At 43.5% G+C, this 19,888-nt stretch overlaps 1 protein-coding gene across 1 annotated transcript in view; it reads left to right on the forward strand.

The window, feature by feature from the left end:
• LOC100606383 (transmembrane protein 132B) overlaps positions 1-19,888 on the forward strand; it is a 494,015-nt gene that overhangs the window by 329,843 nt on the left and 144,284 nt on the right. The window contains exon 4 of the mRNA XM_030821671.1: positions 19,476-19,662. Within this exon, the coding sequence (XP_030677531.1) occupies positions 19,476-19,662 (187 nt within the window). The remainder of the gene's footprint in view (positions 1-19,475; positions 19,663-19,888) is intronic.

Here is a 19,888-nt window from a genome sequence, read left to right on the forward strand (position 1 = left end):
TGTTAAATGAAAGAAGCCAGATACAAATTATATTCTGTGTGATTCCAATTTATATGACATTCTAGAAATGGAAAAACTGGAGTGAGAAAAAGTGGATCAGTGGTTGTCAGAGTTGGGGAGTGTGGCAAGCGAGTTGTCTGAAAAGGGTCATAAGAGCACTTTTTCAGGGTGGTGGGAAGATTCTGTATCTTGAGTGTGGTGATAGTTACATGACTATGCATTTGTCAGAACTCGTGGTATATTCTTAAAATAGTGGATTTTATTCCATGTAAATTATAGTTATTTTTAATATTAAATTTTATAATGGAGTTAAAAGTAAAAAAAATTATATTTCTATGTAACTTATGGCTCTTTCCATGCAACTCTCTTAAGTGGAATATAACTTTTGAAAAAAATACTTTATCAAAATACTTTATCAAATACTAACCAGCTTAATGCACAAAAAAGGATTGAGAGATAGAAGTCACCTCTGACATCAACGTGATGAACATATAGCTTCAATACCCTTCTGGGTCTCATGCCAGCCTAAACTTGATAAGCTAAGGTATAACTGTTTGCAAGGACAGGGCTTGGGTCTTATATCTTTCTTGTATGCTAGTAGTTCATATTTTAAGGTGTTCAATAAAGAGAAGATTGTTGCCCCAGAAGCACTGAGTGCCAAATAAGTTAGGATTCAAATATTATGTTTATGTTTTTGAGATTCCAGTATGTCACGGCTTTCCCATTCCAAACTTCTGCAGGGCAGAGGGAAACTCCTTTGCAGGAAAATTGCCAAACAGAAATTTCCTCATGCTTTTATGGAAGGTAATGCAGAAGCCCATAGATGAATATTGAAATTGGAAGACTGGGAGATGAGTGGTGCCTGTGTAGACCTAGGCAGGTTGGACACGAATAAGACCTCAGATACAAGGATAAAAACATTACAATCTAGGGAAGCTAAAGGGGTGTCATGTTGAAGTGTCTTTACTTTGAGGTTCACAGATTATGCATGCATTCATTCATTCATCCATCCATGATATGTTTATGAAGTGCCTACTGTGGTACTTTCCTAGGCACTGGGGGGTAATATAGGGAACATGCAGACAAAACCCTTGCCCTCACTGGGCTTACAATCTAGTGGACAGAAATAGCCCAAAGAAAGGCAAATAAATAAAATAGAGTATGTTCGATGGTGCTGTTGAGAAACAGCAGGGAGGGCGATAGGGATCGCTCTAGTGTAGGAGATGGGTCTTTCAGCAGGCTCATCAAAGAAGACACCACTGAGAAGACAGCTGTTGAGTTTAGTCCTGAAGGCAAGGCCGAGGATGGTGTAGCTGTCATAGGGAGGAGTGGCTCAGGTAGAGGCATGAGCTAGTGCAAAGGCCCTGAGGCAGTAGCATGGCTGGAGCTGGGGGAACAGTAAAGGCGCCGTTGTGGCTCAGGCAGAGTGAGCAGGGAGAGAGTGGGAGGACAAGTGTTTAGGGAGGTATCTGGCCATAGAGCTAAGGGTCCGGGTATAGATTCTTATAAGGACTTTGCCTTTTATGTGAATGAGATGAGAATTCCTCAAGGTTTTGAAAAGAAGAGAGAAGAATATCTGACTTAAGTTCTAACAGAAACACTCTGGCTGCTGTGTGGAGAGAAGAGATTGTGGGAGTGGTGGTGAGAGTGGACACAGAGAGATCAGGTAGGAGGTTATTGCAGTCGCCCCGGAAAGAGACGATGGTGACTTGGCCTAGGGCAGAAGCAGTAGATGCAGTTAGAGTGAGGTATTTAAAAAATACGTGTTTTTAAGGTAGAACCAGCAGGCTTTCTGGACACATTACACGTGCACTATTAAGGAAAGAGAAGAGTTAAGGACGACCAAGATTTTGACCAGAGTCACTGGAAGGATGGATGGAGTTGCCTTTAATGGGGAAGACTGAAATAAACTTCATGATCTTTGCACCTTCTAACTCCATCCTTTGAGAGTAGTAAATTCTCCTAGTAAGTACAATCAAATATCTGCGGCCTTTACATTTTGCTCTAGGTGAATGTGAGCACTCTTCTGATCTAGTGTTCTGCAGGAAGTTCATCTTGGGCCTGATCTTTGCAGGTCAGCCACGAACAAAGCCCTGGTCATCTCATTGTTACAGTTCCCTTAATGGAGAGCCCAGTGTAATCCTTTGTGCGTGACGCTGCTCCTGTGCCTCAGCAGGGAAGACACCAGGTCTGGGAAAAAAATTGGCACTGATTGCAGTTGCAGCCGCCAACTAGCCCCGGGTAACCAGAGTGGTCTTCAGGGTGCCGGACTTATAGGAGCCCTCCATGGCCACCTGGGAAAATCTAGCTAACCAGCGTGCATATGGCATGACCCCAGGACCCTGGTCTCATTAGCAGATGCTTCCATTTGGTGGAGTCAACTTGCCTATTAGGCATGTGAAGGATCCCCACTTAATGAGGCCCTTCCCAGTAGAGATGCAGAGTAATCCTGTGCAACACGACAGGAGGAAGTTTCCACTCAGAAGCAGACTCTTTGAAAAGTAATTAGAGTTTTCTTTTCTTTTCTTTCTTTCTTTTCTCTTTTTTTTTTTTTTTTTTTTGAGACAGAGTCTCACTCTGTCACCCAGCCTGGAGTGCAATGGTATGATCTTGGCTCACTGCAACCTCTGCCTCCCAGGTTCAAGTGATTCTCCTGCCTCAGCCTCCTGAGTAGCTGGGATTACAGGTGCGCACCACCATGCCTGGCTAATTTTTGTAGTTTTGGTAGAGACAGGATTTCACCATGTTGCCCAGGCTGGTCTGGAACTCCTGGCCTCAAGTGACCCTCCCGCCTCAGCCTCTCAACGTGCTGGGATTACAGGTGTGAGCCACCACACCCAGCCAGTAATTAGAGTTTTCTGTGTGTGACTCTGCTCTTCACTTTCCCCCTGTGGATATATAACCAGCACAGGGCTGGGGACCTAGTGGTCACTCAGTAAATGTGGATGTATGAATGCACAAGTGTTACATTCAGTCTCTCTCCAGCATGAACTGTGGCATCAGAGGTGTGGTGGGTCCTGGACGCTCCGCTTCATAGCTGTGTAACCTGCCTGGGCCGGCCTTCCTGGCGCTCTAGTTATGGGTACTGTTCACTACTTCTCTTCTGGGCATGCAGGAGGATTGCCCTTGCTGGCTTTGTGGTCAGATGGGGCCATGTGACTGGTCATCGCTTCCAGGCCAGGGCATTCCATAGTTACTGAGGAGAACAACTAGGCCTCTCTTTTCCCTTTGGGCTGGAGATCAAATGTTCTAGATGCAGAACAGAGTGTATAATATGCACGTTTGTGTAAAAGTGGGGCAGAGCATCACACTTTTTCATGCCTGTAGGTGCATCGAATATATCTGCAGGGCTAATAAGCAAAAGAATAATTTGGGTTGGCTGTGGGGAGTGGATTTGGGAGTCTGGAGAGGTGGCAGTAGAAGGAAGACTATTCTCTTCTTTTATACTTTTTGAATTTTACATCCTAGGAATGGATTATCTATTCAAAAGTTAACATTATGTTATTAATCAAAATCAGACCCCCAGTTCCACTCTGAGGTGAAGCTGCGAATGTTTGCCCCGGGAATCAGAGGACAGTAACAAGATTCAGTCCTGCATCCTCCGTGTCTGGAGTCTGGAGTCTGTCGTTCGATTTCTCATGTCTGTCAGCATGGGTTTGCCTCTTCTCTTTAAGGAGACCTGAATAGAAATGGTTTTCACTGAGAAATCCATTGTCCATTTTTTATGTAACAAGCATTTTCCTCCAGGTTGGTAATAGAAAGAGACGATTCTGAAAAGTTGTATTTAAGAACGTGGTGTAAGATGATTTCTGAGTCATCATTTGCTGGGAGGGTTTTGGGATGTTGTCAGAAAGATAGAGGCAGTGGGGAAAAAAATTGTGGCAATTGTCTTAGCTGTCTCTGGGCTTGTCACAGTGATGCTGATAAAATCAGATAAGCTGGAAGTAAGGGTGAGCTGTTAGTGTGAGAAATTGTCATGGGTTTGGCAGCCGAGAAAGCGGAGGTGCCTCAAGTGTTTGCTCATTATCAAGATTTATTGTTTTCCGCTCTGGGAAAATGTTGGTAGGCAAAAATAAGACCACTCATGCCAGTCTGCAAAGTACTTTACACATTTTAAAAACAGAAAAATAAGAAGACTCTAACATCCTTTTCCTGTGTTTGGGAAGTGGGGCAATGGGTTGGCTGACTTATGTGCTGACTTAGGAGTCAGATGGAGAGGTTTTGGAGTATTTACAAGGGAAAAATATATTTGAGATTTAAACAAAAGCAGAAGAAACCAAACAAGAGAGAGTTGAAGATGGTGATCTTCTATGTTTATGTAAAATATTTCTTGATTAGAGAAACGTATACAAAATAATATAACAAACACTCATTCCCCTACCCCCAGCTTTATTACCTCTTGCTATTTAGCTTTCTTTTCTTCAAATTTTAAAAGAAATATATTTTACAGATATAATTGGAGCCCTCAGTACCTCTTGTTGATTCGTTATTTCTCTCCCTTCTCTGAGGTAGGCATTATCATTACCATGCATGTTTTTTGCAGTTTTTAATATAAACTATAGAAATAATTATTGCATGTTTCTAATTTTTATAAAAAGTATTACACCATTCGTATACTTGTGCAACTTGATTTTTACTCTCATTTCCTTCTATTTAAAAACAATTGAGTTATAATGAACATGCCATGTAATTCATCTTTTTAAAGTGAACAATTCAGTTGTTTTTAGTATATTCAGAAAGTCATGGAATCATCGCATTATGTAATTTCAGAATATTTTTGTCACACTCAAAGAAACTGTATCCAGTAGCAGTCACTTCTCATTCCCCCCCTTGCCCCAGTCCTTGGCAACCACAATTCTACTTTTTGTCTTTATGGATTGACCTACTTTGGACATTTCCTGTCAATGGAGTCATACATTATATGGTCTGTTGTGACTGGCTTCTTTTACTTAGCATTATGCTTTTAAGGTTCATTTGTATTGCAGCATTTCTCAGTAATTCTTTTTATGGCAAAATAATATTCTATTGTATAGAAATACCACATTTTGTTTATCCATTCATTGCTTGATAGAAAATTGGGTTGCTTTCACCTTTTGTGGGGAATGAACTATAAGGATTTGAAGGTGTTTCATGGAACCTAAGAAAAGCATTGTAGTGGGTTCCAGGAACTGCAACCAGGAAGTAAAAATTTACCAGAAACTTTGGAAATATTTATTCTAACTTCTACCCTGTCCTTTTCACTCTCATCTCTTTTTTCAGTTCTTAGTCTGCTTGGTAGAAGAGATCACTGCACAGCTGGTTAGAGTTCACATCTCTGCTTGAAAAAGCATTCCAGGTCGGTCGCGGTGGCTCACACCTGTAATCCCAGCACTTTGGGAGGCCGAAGTGGGCGGATCACGAGGTTAGGAGATCGAGACCATCCTGGCTAACACGGTGAAAACCTGTCTCTACTAAAAATACAAAAAATCAGCCGGGCGTGGTAGCAGGCGCCTGTAGGCTCAGCTACTCGGGAGGCTGAGGCAGGAGAATGGTGTGAACCTGGGAGGTGGAGCTTGTGGTGAGCCGAGATCGTGCCACTGCACTCCAGCATGGGCAACACAGCGAGACTCCATCTCAACAACAAAAAAAACAAAACAAAAAAAAAAAAAAAAAACAACATCCAAAATTCCAAATTTCCTAGCTGGAAATCACATTCCTAGGAAGTGTCCCTCATCAAGTTGTGGTGAGGGTTCACCACCAAGTCCAGCCCATGGCTAGAGATTAGGTCTCATAAGGTCATGCTATGTCCCGCCCTATGGACAAGGGTAAGAGTGGAAATAGGTACTTGAATTCTCAGCAGATGAGGAATCATTGGTGAGCTGAAAACACAGTGCAAAAGGTGTCTACTAGGGAGTTCAAAACCAAGTGTGTTTTCTCAGAGATCACAAATGTCCGCAGGGACTTGGGGGACATAATAAGTGAGTAAAGTGGCTCAGGCCTATTGGAAAGTTTCAACCCCAATAAAGGGGACAGTGTTCTGCCCCCGCTGGTTATTACCACATGGGAATGTGGAATAGTGTTGCCTAACCTTCTCTGGAGAAGCCAGAATTACTATTTTGGGGGGTATAGATTCTCCATATTTAAAAATATTGCCAGCTGATCCAAATTTTGTAAAACATGATAGTGGGGATGATTAAGCAAAGTATGGCTCTGGCTGTGAGCAGCTCAGTCATATGAAGCTGCAACCTCTGGGATTTCTATTTAATTTCCCCCATCAGCCAGAAATGCCATAAAGGAACCCAATTTCTTAGAGTATGCCCAGTTGGCACAGTCCTAGATTTTTTTTTAAAAGTTCTATGTAACAATTGGATGATGAGAAGTCAGAAAATCTAACCAATAATGAGAGAATGTTTTGAGTCCTAAAAGATAAGTCCCTGATTTAGACTAGTGGCCCTTAAGTATTTGTAACCTCTAGACCTTTGACTGCCAACCACTGCCTGCCTGGTCTTTTCAGAGCATACTCAGAGAAGGCAGAACTGCCCTTGACAAAACGGAAATTAGGAGGCGGTGCCTGGATCCTATGAAACTGCAGAAGGAGATGGTTTGTTTATGCCCCATTCTGAGAGCCAGCCATTAGATCCTGATGAAAAAAAGGTTGTATGAGAGGCAGAGAGACGAACTAAAGACCTCTAGTCTGTTGAAGGGATCCGTGAGCAGGAATGTGCCCTCTCCTCTCCAGGACACCAGTGTTGGTGGGGACTCAGGGAGTGGGAAGGATGTCAGGAGGGGAAACGGGTGATGAGGGGACCCACGCAGTGGGGCTGTGGCAGCTGCCTGTCATCAAGCCCAGTCCTCAAAGCTCAGCCACAGCCCAGCCTCTCCGGGAGCCTTCCCTGGCCTCCCCGCCTATGCAGGTCTGTTTCCTCCACTCACCTGCAGCTCAGGGGCTCTGCTGCACTCAGCACATGCTCCTCTGAGACCCGATCAAACTGTGTTTAACACTCCATTCATTCACTCATTCATTCATTCATTCAACAGATGTCTAATGAGCATCTCCTATGTCCCAGACAGCCTTCTAAGTGTGGGGGATACATTCGTGAGCGAAACAGGCACTTACATACCTGTATGTGCATGTGCGTGTATGCGTGTGTGTGTGAGAGAGTGAGAGCGTGCGCGCACGAGAGAGTATCAACATTATCAATAAATAACAGTATGTTAGAAGATAAAAGCCATGGAAAAGCTAGAGCCAGATAAGGGGGTTGGAATTGTGGAGATGAGAATAGAATTTTAAGTGGGGTGGTCAGAGGAGGCTTTACTGAGCTGGCCGCATTCAAACAAAGACTTGAAGGATGCTCTTTTTTATTTAGCACCTTGTGTTCATGCTGATGGTTTGGGATGCAGTTTTCCTATGAATTTTTTAGCTTAAAATAGACTTATTCATTCAAGAAACACTTGCTGAGGATCTGCCTGGTTTCTACTCACCCTTCAGGTCTCAGCTCAGATGCCAGCTTCTTACTCCAGAACGCCCTTCCATTGTCTTCTGTTGTCATTTATATTCTATTTTGAAATTTAAGGTGACCATTTTTAAATTTTTTTTAAATTTTTAAAAATTGAAGAATTTTGTTTAATTCTTTATTATTATTATTATTATTATTATTATTATTATTATTATACTTTAAGTTTTAGGGTACATGTGCACAATGTGCAGGTTTGTTACATATGTATCCATGTGCCATGTTGGTGTGCTGCACCCATTAACTCGTCATTTAGCATTAGGTATATCTCCTAATGCTGTCCCTCCCCACTCCCCCCACCCCACAACAGTCCCCAGAGTGTGATGTTCCCCTTCCTGTGTCCATGTGCTCTCATTGTTCAATTCCCACATATGAGTGAGAACATGCGGTGTTTGGTTTTTTGTCCTTGCGATAGTTTACTGAGAATGATGGTTTCCAGTTTCATCCATGTCCCTACAAAGGACATGAACTCATCATTTTTTATGGCTGCATAGTATTCCATGGTGTATATATGCCACATTTTCTTAATCCAGTCTATCGTTGTTGGACATTTGGGTTGGTTCCAAGTCTTTGCTATTGTGAATAGTGCCACAATAAACATACGTGTGCATGTGTCTTTATAGCAGCATGATTTATAGTCCTTTGGGTATATACCCAGTAATGGGATGGCTGGGTCAAATGGTATTTCTAGTTCTAGATCCCTGAGGAATCGCCACATTGACTTCCACAATGGTTGAACTAGTTTACAGTCCTACCAACAGTGTAAAAGTGTTCCTATTTCTCCACATCCTCTCCAGCACGTGTTGTTTCCTGACTTTTTAATGATGGCCATTCTAACTGGTGTGAGATGGTATCTTACTGTGGTTTTGATTTGCATTTCTCTGATGGCCAGTGATGATGAGCATTTTTCGGCTGCATAAATGTCTTCTTTTGAGAAGTGTCTGTTCATGTCCTTCACCCACTTTTTGATGCGGTTGTTTGTTTTTTTCTTGTAAATTGTTTGAATTCATTGTAGATTCTGGATATTAGCCCTTTGTCAGATGAGTAGGTTGTGAAAATTTTCTCCCATTTCATAGGTTGCCTGTTCACTCTGATGGTAGTTTCTTTTGCTGTGCAGAAGCTCTTTAGTTCAATTAGATCCCATTTGTGACTTTTGGCTTTTGTTGCCATTGCTTTTGGTGTTTCAGACATGAAGTCCTTGCCCATGCCTATGTCCTGAATGGTATTGCCTAGGTTTTCTTCTAGGGTTTTTATGGTTTTAGGTCTAACATGTAAGTCTTTAATCCATCTTGAATTAATTTTTATATAAGGTGTAAGGAAGGGATCCAGTTTCAGCTTCCTACATATGGCTAGCCAGTTTTCCCAGCACCATTTATTAAATAGGGAATCCTTTCCCCATTGCTTGTTTTTGTCAGGTTTGTCAAAGATCAGATAGTTGTAGATATGCGGCATTATTTCTGAGGGCTCTGTTCTGTTCCATTGATCTATGTCTCTGTTTTGGTACTGGTACCATGCTGTTTTGGTTACTGTAGTCTTGTAGTATAGTTTGAAGTCAGGTAGCATGATGCCTCCAGCTTTGTTCTTTTGGCTTAGGATTGACTTGGTGATGGGGGCTCTTTTTTGGTTCCATATGAACTTTAAAGTAGTTTTTTCCAATTCTGTGAAGAAAGTCATTGGTAGCTTGATAGGGATGGCATTGAATCTATAAATTACCTTGAGCAGTGTGGCCATTTTCATGATATTGATTCTTCCAACCCATGAGCATGGAATGTTCTTCCATTTGTTTGTATCCTCTTTTATTTCATTGAGCAGTGGTTTGTAGTTCTCCTTGAAGAGGTCCTTCACATCCCTTGTAAGTTAGATTCCTAGGTATTTTATTCTCTTTGAAGCAATTGTGAATGGGAGTTCACTCATGATTTGGCTCTGTTTGTCTGTTATTGGTGTACAAGAATGCTTGTGATTTTTGTACACTGATTTTGTATTCTGAGACTTTGCTGAAGTTGCTTAGCAGCTTAAGGAGATTTGGGGCTGAGACAATGGGGTTTTCTAGATATACAATCATGTCATCTGCAAACAGGGACAATTTGACTCCCTCTTTTCCTAATTGAATACCCTTTATTTCCTTCTCCTGCCTGATTGCCCTGACCAGAACTTCCAACATTGTGTTGAATAGGAGTGGTGAGAGAGGGCATCCCTGTCTTGTGCCAGTTTTCAAAGGGAATGCTTCCAGTTTTTGCCCATTCAGTGTGATATTGGCTGTGGGTTTGTCATAGATAGCTCTTATTATTTTGAGATACGTCCCATCAATACCTAATTTCTTGAGAGTTTTTAGCATGAAGCGTTGTTGAATTTTATCAAAGGCCTTTTCTGCATCTATTGAGATAATCATGTGGTTTTTGTCTTTGGTTCTGTTTATATGCTGGATTACATTTATTGATTTGTGTATGTTGAACCAGCCTTGCATCCCAGGGATGAAGCCCACTTGATCATGGGGGATAAGCTTTTTGATGTGCGGCTGGGTTCTGTTTGCCAGTATTTTATTGAGGATTTTTGCATCAATGTTCATCAAGGATATTGGTCTGAAATTCTCTTTTTTGGTTGTGTCTCTGCCAGGCTTTGGTATCAGGATGATGCTGGCCTCATAAAATGTGTTAGGGAGGATCCCTCTTTTTCTATTGATTGGAATAGTTTCAGAAGGAATGGTACCAGTTCCTCCTTGTACCTCTGGTAGAATTCGGCTGTGAATCCATCTGGTCCTGGACTCTTTTTGGTGGGTAAGCTATTGATTATTGCCACAATTTCAGAGCCTGTTATTGGTCTATTCAGAGATTCAACTTCTTCCTGGTTTAGTCTTGGGAGGGTGTATTTGTCGAGAAATTTATCCATTTCTTCTAGATTTTCTAGTTTATTTGCGTAGAGGTGTTTGTAGTATTCTCTGATGGTAGATTGTATTTCTGTGGGATCAGTGGTGATATCCCCTTTATCATTTTTTATTGCATCTATTTGATTCATCTCTCTTTTCTTCTTTATTAGTCTTGCTAGTGGTCTATCAATTTTGTTGATCTTTTCAAAAAACCAGCTCCTGGATTCATTACGTTTTTGAAGGGTTTTTTGTGTCTCTATTTCCTTCAGTTCTGCTCTGATTTTAGTTATTTCTTGCCTTCTGCTAGCTTTTGAATGTGTTTGCTCTTGCTTTTCTAGTTCTTTTAATTGTGATGTTAGGGTGTCAATTTTGGATCTTTCCTGCTTTCTCTTGTGGTCATTAGTGCTATAAATTTCCCTCTACACACTGCTTTGAATGTGTCCCAGAGATTCTGGTATGTTGTGTATTTGTTCTTGTTGGTTTCAAAGAACATCTTTATTTCTGCCTTCATTTCGTTATGTACCCAGTAGTCATTCAGGAGCAGGTTGTTCAGTTTCCATGTAGTTGAGCGGTTTTGAGTGAGTTTCTTAATCCTGAGTTCTAGTTTGATTGCACTGTGGTCTGAGAGACAGTTTGTTATGATTTCTGTTCTTTTACATTTGCTGAGGAGAGCTTTACTTCCAACTATGTGGTCAATTTTGGAATAGGTGTGGTGTGGTGCTAAAAAAATGTGTATTCTGTTGATTTGGGGTGGAGAGTTCTGTAGATGTCTCTTAGGTCCGCTTGGTGCAGAGCTGAGTTCAATTCCTGGTATCCTTGTTAACTTTCTGTCTCGTTGATCTGTCTAATGTTGACAGTGGGGTGTTAAAATCTCCTATTATTATTGTGTGGGAGTCTAAGTCTCTTTGTAGGCCACTGAGGACTTGCTTTGTGAATCTGGGTGCTCCTGTATTGGGTGCATATATATTTAGGATAGTTAGCTCTTCTTGTTGAATTGATCCCTTTACCATTGTGTAATGGCCTTCTTTGTCTCTTTTGATCTTTGTTGGTTTAAAGTCTGTTTTGGCAGAGACTAGGATTGCAACCCCTGCCTTTTTTTGTTTTCCATTTGCTTGGTAGATCTTCCTCCATCCCTTTATTTTGAGTCTATGTGTGTCTCTGCACATGAGATGGGTTTCCTGAATACAGCACACTGATGGGTCTTGACTCCTTATCCAGTTTGCCAGTCTGTGTCTTTTAATTGGAGCATTTAGCCCACTTACATTTAAAGTTAATATTGTTATGTGTGAATTTGATCCTGTCATTATGATGTTAGCTGGTTATTTTGCTCATTAGTTGATGTAGTTTCTTCCTAGCCTCGATGGTCTTTACAATTTGGCATGTTTTTGCAGTGGCTGGTACCAGTTGTTCCTTTCCATGTTTAGTGCTTCCTTCAGGAGCGCTTTTAGGGCAAGCCTGGTGGTGACGAAATCTCTCAGCATTTGCTTGTCTGTAAAGTATTTTATTTCTCCTTCACTTATGAAGCTTAGTTTTGCTGGACATGAAATTCTGGGTTGAAAATTCTTTTCTTTAAGAATGTTGAATATTGGTCCCTACTCTCTTCTGGCTTGTAGAGTTTCTGCTGAGAGATCAGCTGTTAGTCTGATGGGCTTCCCTTTGTGGGTAACCCAATCTTTCTCTCTGGCCGCCCTTAATATTTTTTCCTTCATTTCAACTTTGGTGAATGTGACAATTATGTGTCTTGGGGTTGCTCTTCTCGAGGAGTATCTTTGTGGCGTTCTCTGTATTTCCTGAATCTGAATGTTGGCCTGCCTTGCTAGATTGGGGAAGTTCTCCTGGATAATATCTTGCAGAGTGTTTTCCAACTTGGTTCCATTCTCCCCGTCACTTTCAGGTACACCAATCAGACGTAGGTTTGGTCTTTTCACATAGTCCCATATTTCTTGGAGGCTTTGTTCATTTCTTTTTATTCTTTTTTCTCTAAACTTCCCTTCTCACTTGATTTCATTCATTTCATCTTCCACCACTGATAGCCTTTCTTCCATTTGATCGCATCGGCTACTGAGGCTTCTGTATTCTTCACGTAGTTCTCGAAACTTGGCTTTCAGCTCCATCAGCTCCTTTAAGCACTTCTCTGCATTGGTCATTTTAGTTATACATTCGTCTAATTTTTTTTTCAAAGTTTTTAACTTCTTTGCCATTGGTTTGAATTTTCTCCTGTAGCTCAGAGTAGTTGGATCGTCTGAAGCCTTCTTCTCTCAACCCGTCAAAGTCGTTCTCCTTCCAGCTTTGTTCCGTTGCTGGTGAGGAACTGTGTTCCTTTGGAGGAGAAGAGGTGCTCTGCTTTTTAGAGTTTCCAGTTTTTCTGCTCTGTTTTCTCCCCATCTTTGTAGTTTTTTCTACTTTTGGTCTTTGATGATGGTGATGTACAGATATGTTTTTGGTGTGGGTGTCCTTTCTGTTTGTTAGTTTTCCTTCTAACAGACAGGATCCTCAGCTGCAGGTCTGTTGGAGTTTGTTAGAGGTCCACTCCAGACCCTGTTTGCCTGGGTGTCAGCAGTGGTGGCTGCAGAACAGCGGATTTTCGTGAACCGCAAATTCAGCTGTCTGATCGTTCCTCTGGAAGTTTTGTCTCAGAGGAGTACCCAGCCGAGTGAGGTGTCAGTCTGTCCCTACTGGGGAGTGCCTCCCAGTTAGGCTGCTCGGGGGTCAGGGACCCACTTTAGGAGGCAGTCTGCCCGTTCTCAGATCTCTAGCTGCGTGCGGGGAGAACCACTGCTCTCTTCAAAGCTGTCAGACAGGGACATTTAAGTCTGCAGAGGTTACTGCTGTCTTTTTGTTTGTCTGTGCCCTGCCCCCAGAGGTGGAGCCTACAGAGGCAGGCAGGCCTCCTTGAGCTGTGGTGGGCTCCACCCAGTTCGAGCTTCCTGGCTTCTTTGTTTACCTAAGCAAGCCTGGGCAATGGTGGGCGCCCCTCCCCCAGCCTCGCTGCTGCCATGCAGTTTGATGTCAGACTGCTGTGCTAGCAATCAGCGAGACTCCGTGGGCGTAGGACCTTCCGAGCCAGTTGCGGGACACAATCTCCTGGTGTGCCGTTTTCCAAGCCCGTTGGAAAAGCGCAGTATTAGGTGGGAGTGACCTGATTTTCCAGGTGCCATCTGTCACCCCTTTCTTTGACTAGGAAAGGGAACTCCCTGACCCCTCGTGCTTCCTGAGTGAGACAATGCCTCGCCCTGCTTCGGCTTGGCTTGCGCAGTGTGCGCTAAACTGACTGTCCTGTACCCACTGTTTGGCACTCCCTAGTGAGATGAACCCGGTACCTCAATTGGAAATGCAGAAATCACCCGTCTTCTGCGTCGCTCACGCTGGGAGCTGTAGACCGGAGCTGTTCCTATTTGTCCATCTTGGCTCCACCTCCTCCAGAATTTTGTTTAATTCTTAAAACAACTTTAATTCTTCCATTTTGTGTTCATGATAGCATTTGTCATTATGTGGTCTTTTATTTTCCTGACTAGTAAGACAGGAGTCTCATATGTTTTGTCTACTAATGAATCTCAGTGCCCAACACATCACTGGGGGTGCCAAATAAATATTAGTGAATAATGTGCCAGGAACTGTAGTGACTATGGTGTTACAATAGGTTCTGGCTTTTGAGGAACTTACTGTGGTCCAGTAGTGAAGACAGACGTGTCTTCTCTAAGCAGAGTCTATAAACAGACTTACGGCCTGGAAGGAGAATATGGCTCAAGGCTCTGCTGGCTTGTCACTTCTTGTCTCCCAGAATGCAAATGCCACGCACCCCCCACCCCACCCCGCTGAGTTTTACAGGGTATCCTATTGGGTCTTTTAAGTATGTTCAAAGAATTAAACAAATACTCATTGAACTCCTACAATTTTTCAGGTGCTGTGTCAGCGCTACAGTCAGGGCAGCAACAGTACAGGCACATCTGTGTCCTCATGGAGGTCACGGTCGAGAGGAGGAGTCAGAGGTCCCCATCTCCCGTTGTATTTCCTGAGAGGCACCAGCAAATCCTATCCTGGGACATTCGTTCAGTGTAATCATCACTCAGTAGTTTACCTTGCTTTTTGGTCATCTTAAAAATTAATGCCTAGAAAAAGTCTAAGAAAAAACAGAGACCTGAGACCAGAGACAGCTTCTCTTGTCCCATTTTTAGAATTCCCATGTGGGGAAAGTGTTACCATCTCTGCCTGGTAGCTCAGAACCATCCAGACGTTTGCAAAAAATAATCTATGTAAGTGACACAACTTGCTGGAGAACAGTTCAAGCTTTCGAACTTGCCCACTCTTCTTTATTTCTTCCTCCCTCCCACCTTTCTGATCCCTCCTTCCCTTCCCTGGTCCTGTGAAGCAGTCACTCTTGTGATCATGAGCAACTCACTGAGAAACAGCCAGATGTGGTCCTGGGGACACACTGCTGGGTTGGGTGCGCTGTCCCTCTCTGCTGCCCCGTGGCTCCTCCTCCTCCTGGCTGGCACGACTGAGCTGCAGCCACACTGTGCACTAAAAGGTGCCTCAGCCTCCCCTCAGGGGTTCCAGGGCTCCAGAGAGGACGCTCAGCTTTTATGGAAGGGGGGTTTCCATGGTAAACAGGGCTTCTGGGAGGCAAGTCGTTTTGGAAGGAAGGTGTGTGCTGGAGCTTGAGGGAGAAACAGCCAAGCAGTGTGGCCACTCCATGGCGGATTCCTCCTAACACATGCAGACACACTCACACAAACACATGTATTCACATCTTCTCTCCCACACTCACACACGCATTCTCCCTCATGCTCAGACACTCACGTTCACACATTCTCTCGCACACTCACGCATTCCCCCTCACACATACATTCACACATTCACTTACACACAAATTCACACACTCATACACACTATTCACATGTTCTCTCACAGAAACACACATTAACACATTCTGTAACACACACACATTGACACATTCACTCACACCCCCTTCACACATTCTCTCCCACACTCACATTCTCTCACATGCAAACACAAACATTTGCTCACACACAAATTCTGTCACACACTCATACACACATTCACACATTCCCTCACAGAAACACATTCACACATTCTGTCACACTCACACACATTGACACATTCACTCACACCCCTTCACACATTCTCATGCTCACACACATTGATTCATACAGTCTGTCTCCCACACTCACACATTCCCTCTCACACACACTCATACAGCACATATTCACACATTCGCTCACACACACATTGACACATTCACACCCCTTCACACATTCTTAAACTCACACACACATTCCCTCTCACACTCACACAACACATATTCACACGTTCTCACACACATTCACACACATTCTCACACATATTCACACATTCTCACACACATTCACACATTCTCACATTCACACATCTCTTTCACATTCACACAAATACACATTCTATCAACACATTCACACATTCTCTCTCACACACACCCACACATTCTCCCTCTCACACAGACACACTCATAGACATTCTCACGTACACATTTACACACACAAACACAAGCACATATCCTATTTCTCTGTCACACACAGAGCTGCACATTCTCGTGCCGACACACACACTCACACATGCACACATTCTCCTTTCTCCCACACTCCTATGCACTCCCACACACTCCCACACCCCCGCGTTCACGCATTCTCTCACATATACTCACACAATTACACTCTCACACTCACACACAATCACACACAAACACAATCTCACACACACTAACACACTCACACACTAACACTATCACACACACTATCACATTCTCACACACACTCATACACACACTCACACACACTATCACATTCTCACACACACTCACACACACTATCACATTCTCACACAGAGTCATACACTATCGCACTCTCACATGCATTCTTCCCCACTGCAGGAAAAATTGCCCAATGAATGTCTCATGGCTGAAACACTGATCCTGACTCCTGAAAGGCAGTTTTAATTATTAAACTGAGGGAATCATGAAACACTTCTTGATATTTGAAAGGCTTATCAAGACTACATTGGGAGCAGGTCAAATTACCAGTTATGAACTCATTTTTGTAGAAATGGACTCATTAGCAAGCATGCTCATTGTCTAAAAGTGTAAGACCTCTTTCCTCTGGATAGAGAGAAATGACTTTAAAAAGAACTTTTGCATAAAAGCAGCTCTGCCTTAATTCTTATTCCATTCATTGCTGGACTTGGGCAGGTTCCTGCAGCTGGTCCAGCTCACAAGCTGGGAAGTTGGAGAGGGGCAGGACATGCCCACAGTCAGAAGGGCTGATCATCTTATGCAGACCTACCCTCTTTGCCTAAAGACTGGCCACTTCTCTTTCTTTACCCCAGGACCAGAGTGTGAATTTAGCAGCATAAAATGGCTGGCTCATTTCTCCTCTCACTGGATCTTCGCTTCCCTGGCATTAGCTTCTCTGAGGTCTACGGAATGCTGAGCGCCTGGGAGGTTTTGGAAGCAGCTTCCTACTTCTGGTTACAAAGCACAGTGCAGCCCAAAGAGAAATTGAAAATTTGGTCTGACAGGACCAAGCATCTCTTGTAGGAGGTGACCTAACAGATGGATTCGTGGAGAATTTCTGTGACTAGTGAAGGAAATTAGGCTGGAATATGGTTGATGGGAAATGGCAGGGGTGCGCATGGGGTGACTCTAGCTGAAAACTGAGCTAAAAGCTCAGCCCTTCATCTCTACTTTCTTTGCCTTTCACTAAAGATACCCAGGTAAATAGGGGTCCCCTGATGAGAAGGGGGGTCCCATGTGTGCACACTTTCCGTCCTCTCATGAGTTCAGAAACTGCTATTCAACATATGTTTTCTTTTCTTTTCTTTTTTTTTTTTTTTTGAGACAGAGTCTCGCACTTTCACCTAGGCTGGAGTGCAGCAGCGCGATCTCAGCTCACTGCAAACTCCACCTTCCGGGTTCACGCCATTCTCCTGCCTCAGCCTCCCGAGTAGCTGGGACTACAGGCACCCGCCACCATGCCCGGCTGATTTTTTTTTTTTTTTTGGCATTTTTAGTAGAGACGGGGTTTCACTGTGTTAGCCAGGATGGTCTTGATCTCCTGACCTTGTGATCCATCCGCCTCGGCCTCCCAAAGTGCTGGGATTACAGGCGTGAGCCACCGCGCCCAGCCCAACACACATTTTCTTACAAAACAACTTGTACCAATGGATATTTGAAGATGTATAGATCCCAAGTACGTATGTGCAGCTTAGGCTCAGCTGGGACCACCTGGCTATGTTTGCCCATGGGAGCCCCTAAACTTTTCCACAGCTGTGTGTCTCCTGTGATTTTGAGATCATCACAGTATGAATTCATATTACTGGATGGTACATGAAGTGAATACACACCCATTCCCTCATTCCATCCCCATAATTCTACTGAAAGTAGAAAGACCAATATTATTGTTATTCACTCATTTTTCAGACAAGGAAGCTGATGGTGGAAGGGGCATAAATGTCTTTCCCAGGGTACAAAGCAGGTCAGCAGTTATCTACCTGCCCTGTGCAACATGTCACCATGGGCCACATGTGGCTGGTGAGCATTTGAAATTAGGATACTGTGACTGAGAACTGAATTTAAATTTGACTTATTTTTAAATTATTTTAATTTGCATGTAAATAGCCATTTGTGGCTGGTGGCCACCATATTGGGCACTGTGGTATCAGAGTTCCTTAAAATCTTGGCTAAATGGGAAAAAGGTTGCCCATGACCAATTCTACGTGGAGTTCAATGTGGTTTCCCTTTGGGTAGAATTTCTTACCAATCAGGTCAGTGTGATTTAGTGTTGTCAGTGCTGTGTCTATATTCCAGTGTTCCTCTGGTACCTCTTGGCATATACAAGGAAGCAGGTGTGGTTTCCCCACCACTGTTCTTATGGGAGTCCTGGTGCAGGGGAGCTGTCCATGGTAGGAGAGTCCATTAGACAAGCAGCAGGCAGCAGGTTCTTTTTCAAAACTCCACACAGGTTGTGAGTTTGGGAGCCCAGACTGCAGACCTTGCCTAGGCCCCCAGAGGCAGGAATGAGACTTCTCAGCCTACACTGGCCCTGGGAGGCTCATTGGCAGAGAAGGAGCTACTGGTGTGTGTGGCTCAGGCCTTGGGGGAGCTTGTGGATCAGCTGCTCTGCTATTGCCTTCCTTGTATCTGGGTGGAGCTAGATTCACTGGGATGGAAACAGGCTGATGAATCAGGGTCATTCACAATCCTGTGCTGCGTGGCTTTCTGTTTTAACTCTGTTCAGTGACTTCCCTGACAATGTGATAGCCTGCAATTTACAAGTCCATGTCAATGACAAGGGGCTCCCTGCACATACAAATACCAGAATCACACTAGTCTTTTTCAGTTATAAAGAATTCGCCAACTTCATAGCCCCCCCACCTCCAAACACACATATGTTGTCATTCCATGAATTAAGGCAGGTGGGATTTTTTTACATTACTTCTAATCCCATTTGGTGAAATGAGAAGTCCAGTATAGTATCTTCTTATGTTGCTCATAGTTTATGTAGTAAACCACGTAGTGTGTGAAGTTCTTTCTCACTCTCAGTCTCCTGATGCTTCTACACACCCATGAGGTCCCCACTATTCTCTGCAAATTCTAAAGCTTTGAGAGTTTTAACAACTGGTCTACAGACCTCAGCTAAGTAGAAGCAGGAATGGCCAAGGTCCAGGGTGTGCTTTGTGATTGGAGGAGCAGTGAAGCTACATGAAGTGGCTTGGGGGCCTTTCCTGAGTGTGGAGCTTGGACCGTGGCATGCCCATGCCTGGGCTGGGGAGGGGAGAGCTGTGCGTGGCATGCGCAGAGGTGAAATGCTGATCGAGTTACTCATCCAGTGAAAGACAGCCTGCTTTCTGCAACACGGAGCCCTAGAGACGGATCGTCAGCCCATTCTGAGGTGTGGGCTGCTGATGGGCAGCTGTGAATTAGGCTCCAACAACACTGCCGTGTGACTTGTTGAACTTGGCAGTCATTCTTTCGGTTGACAAATAAGAATGCGGCAATTTATTACCTTCTTGACATTCTGCTGAGTCTGAGGTTTTAAATGGAACCTTAATATGTGTTTGTTTTCCAGGGTAAATGGATCCTTCTATGAGATCTTGCAAGTGGACTTTGGAATCGATAACAGCAGTGACCTGGCTGGGGCCCAGCAGATTACCTGGCAGGTGGAGTACCCGATTGAGGACTCCATGAGTGAGCTGGTCGTCTCCGAGATCTTCGTCAGCCAGACAACCTTCGTGGGCATCGTCCCTCTTGCCATGGTGAGGAATCTGGGGGCTTCAGAGAAAGTGTCACAAAGCAGTTTTCTTTAAACATGATGCACTGTATAATCTGTTATTTCCGACATACCTGATACACTGTTTAAACAAAGAAAATATACTTAAATTGCATTTGATCTACCCGCTTTTCATAATGATTCCTTGGGAACTATTTAAGATCTACCATGTAAATCCCTTTTCATTTGTGGATATTGCAGAACTGTTTCCT

The sequence above is a fragment of the Nomascus leucogenys genome, chromosome 10 (assembly GCF_006542625.1).
Source record: "Nomascus leucogenys isolate Asia chromosome 10, Asia_NLE_v1, whole genome shotgun sequence".
Classification (NCBI taxonomy): domain Eukaryota; kingdom Metazoa; phylum Chordata; class Mammalia; order Primates; family Hylobatidae; genus Nomascus; species Nomascus leucogenys.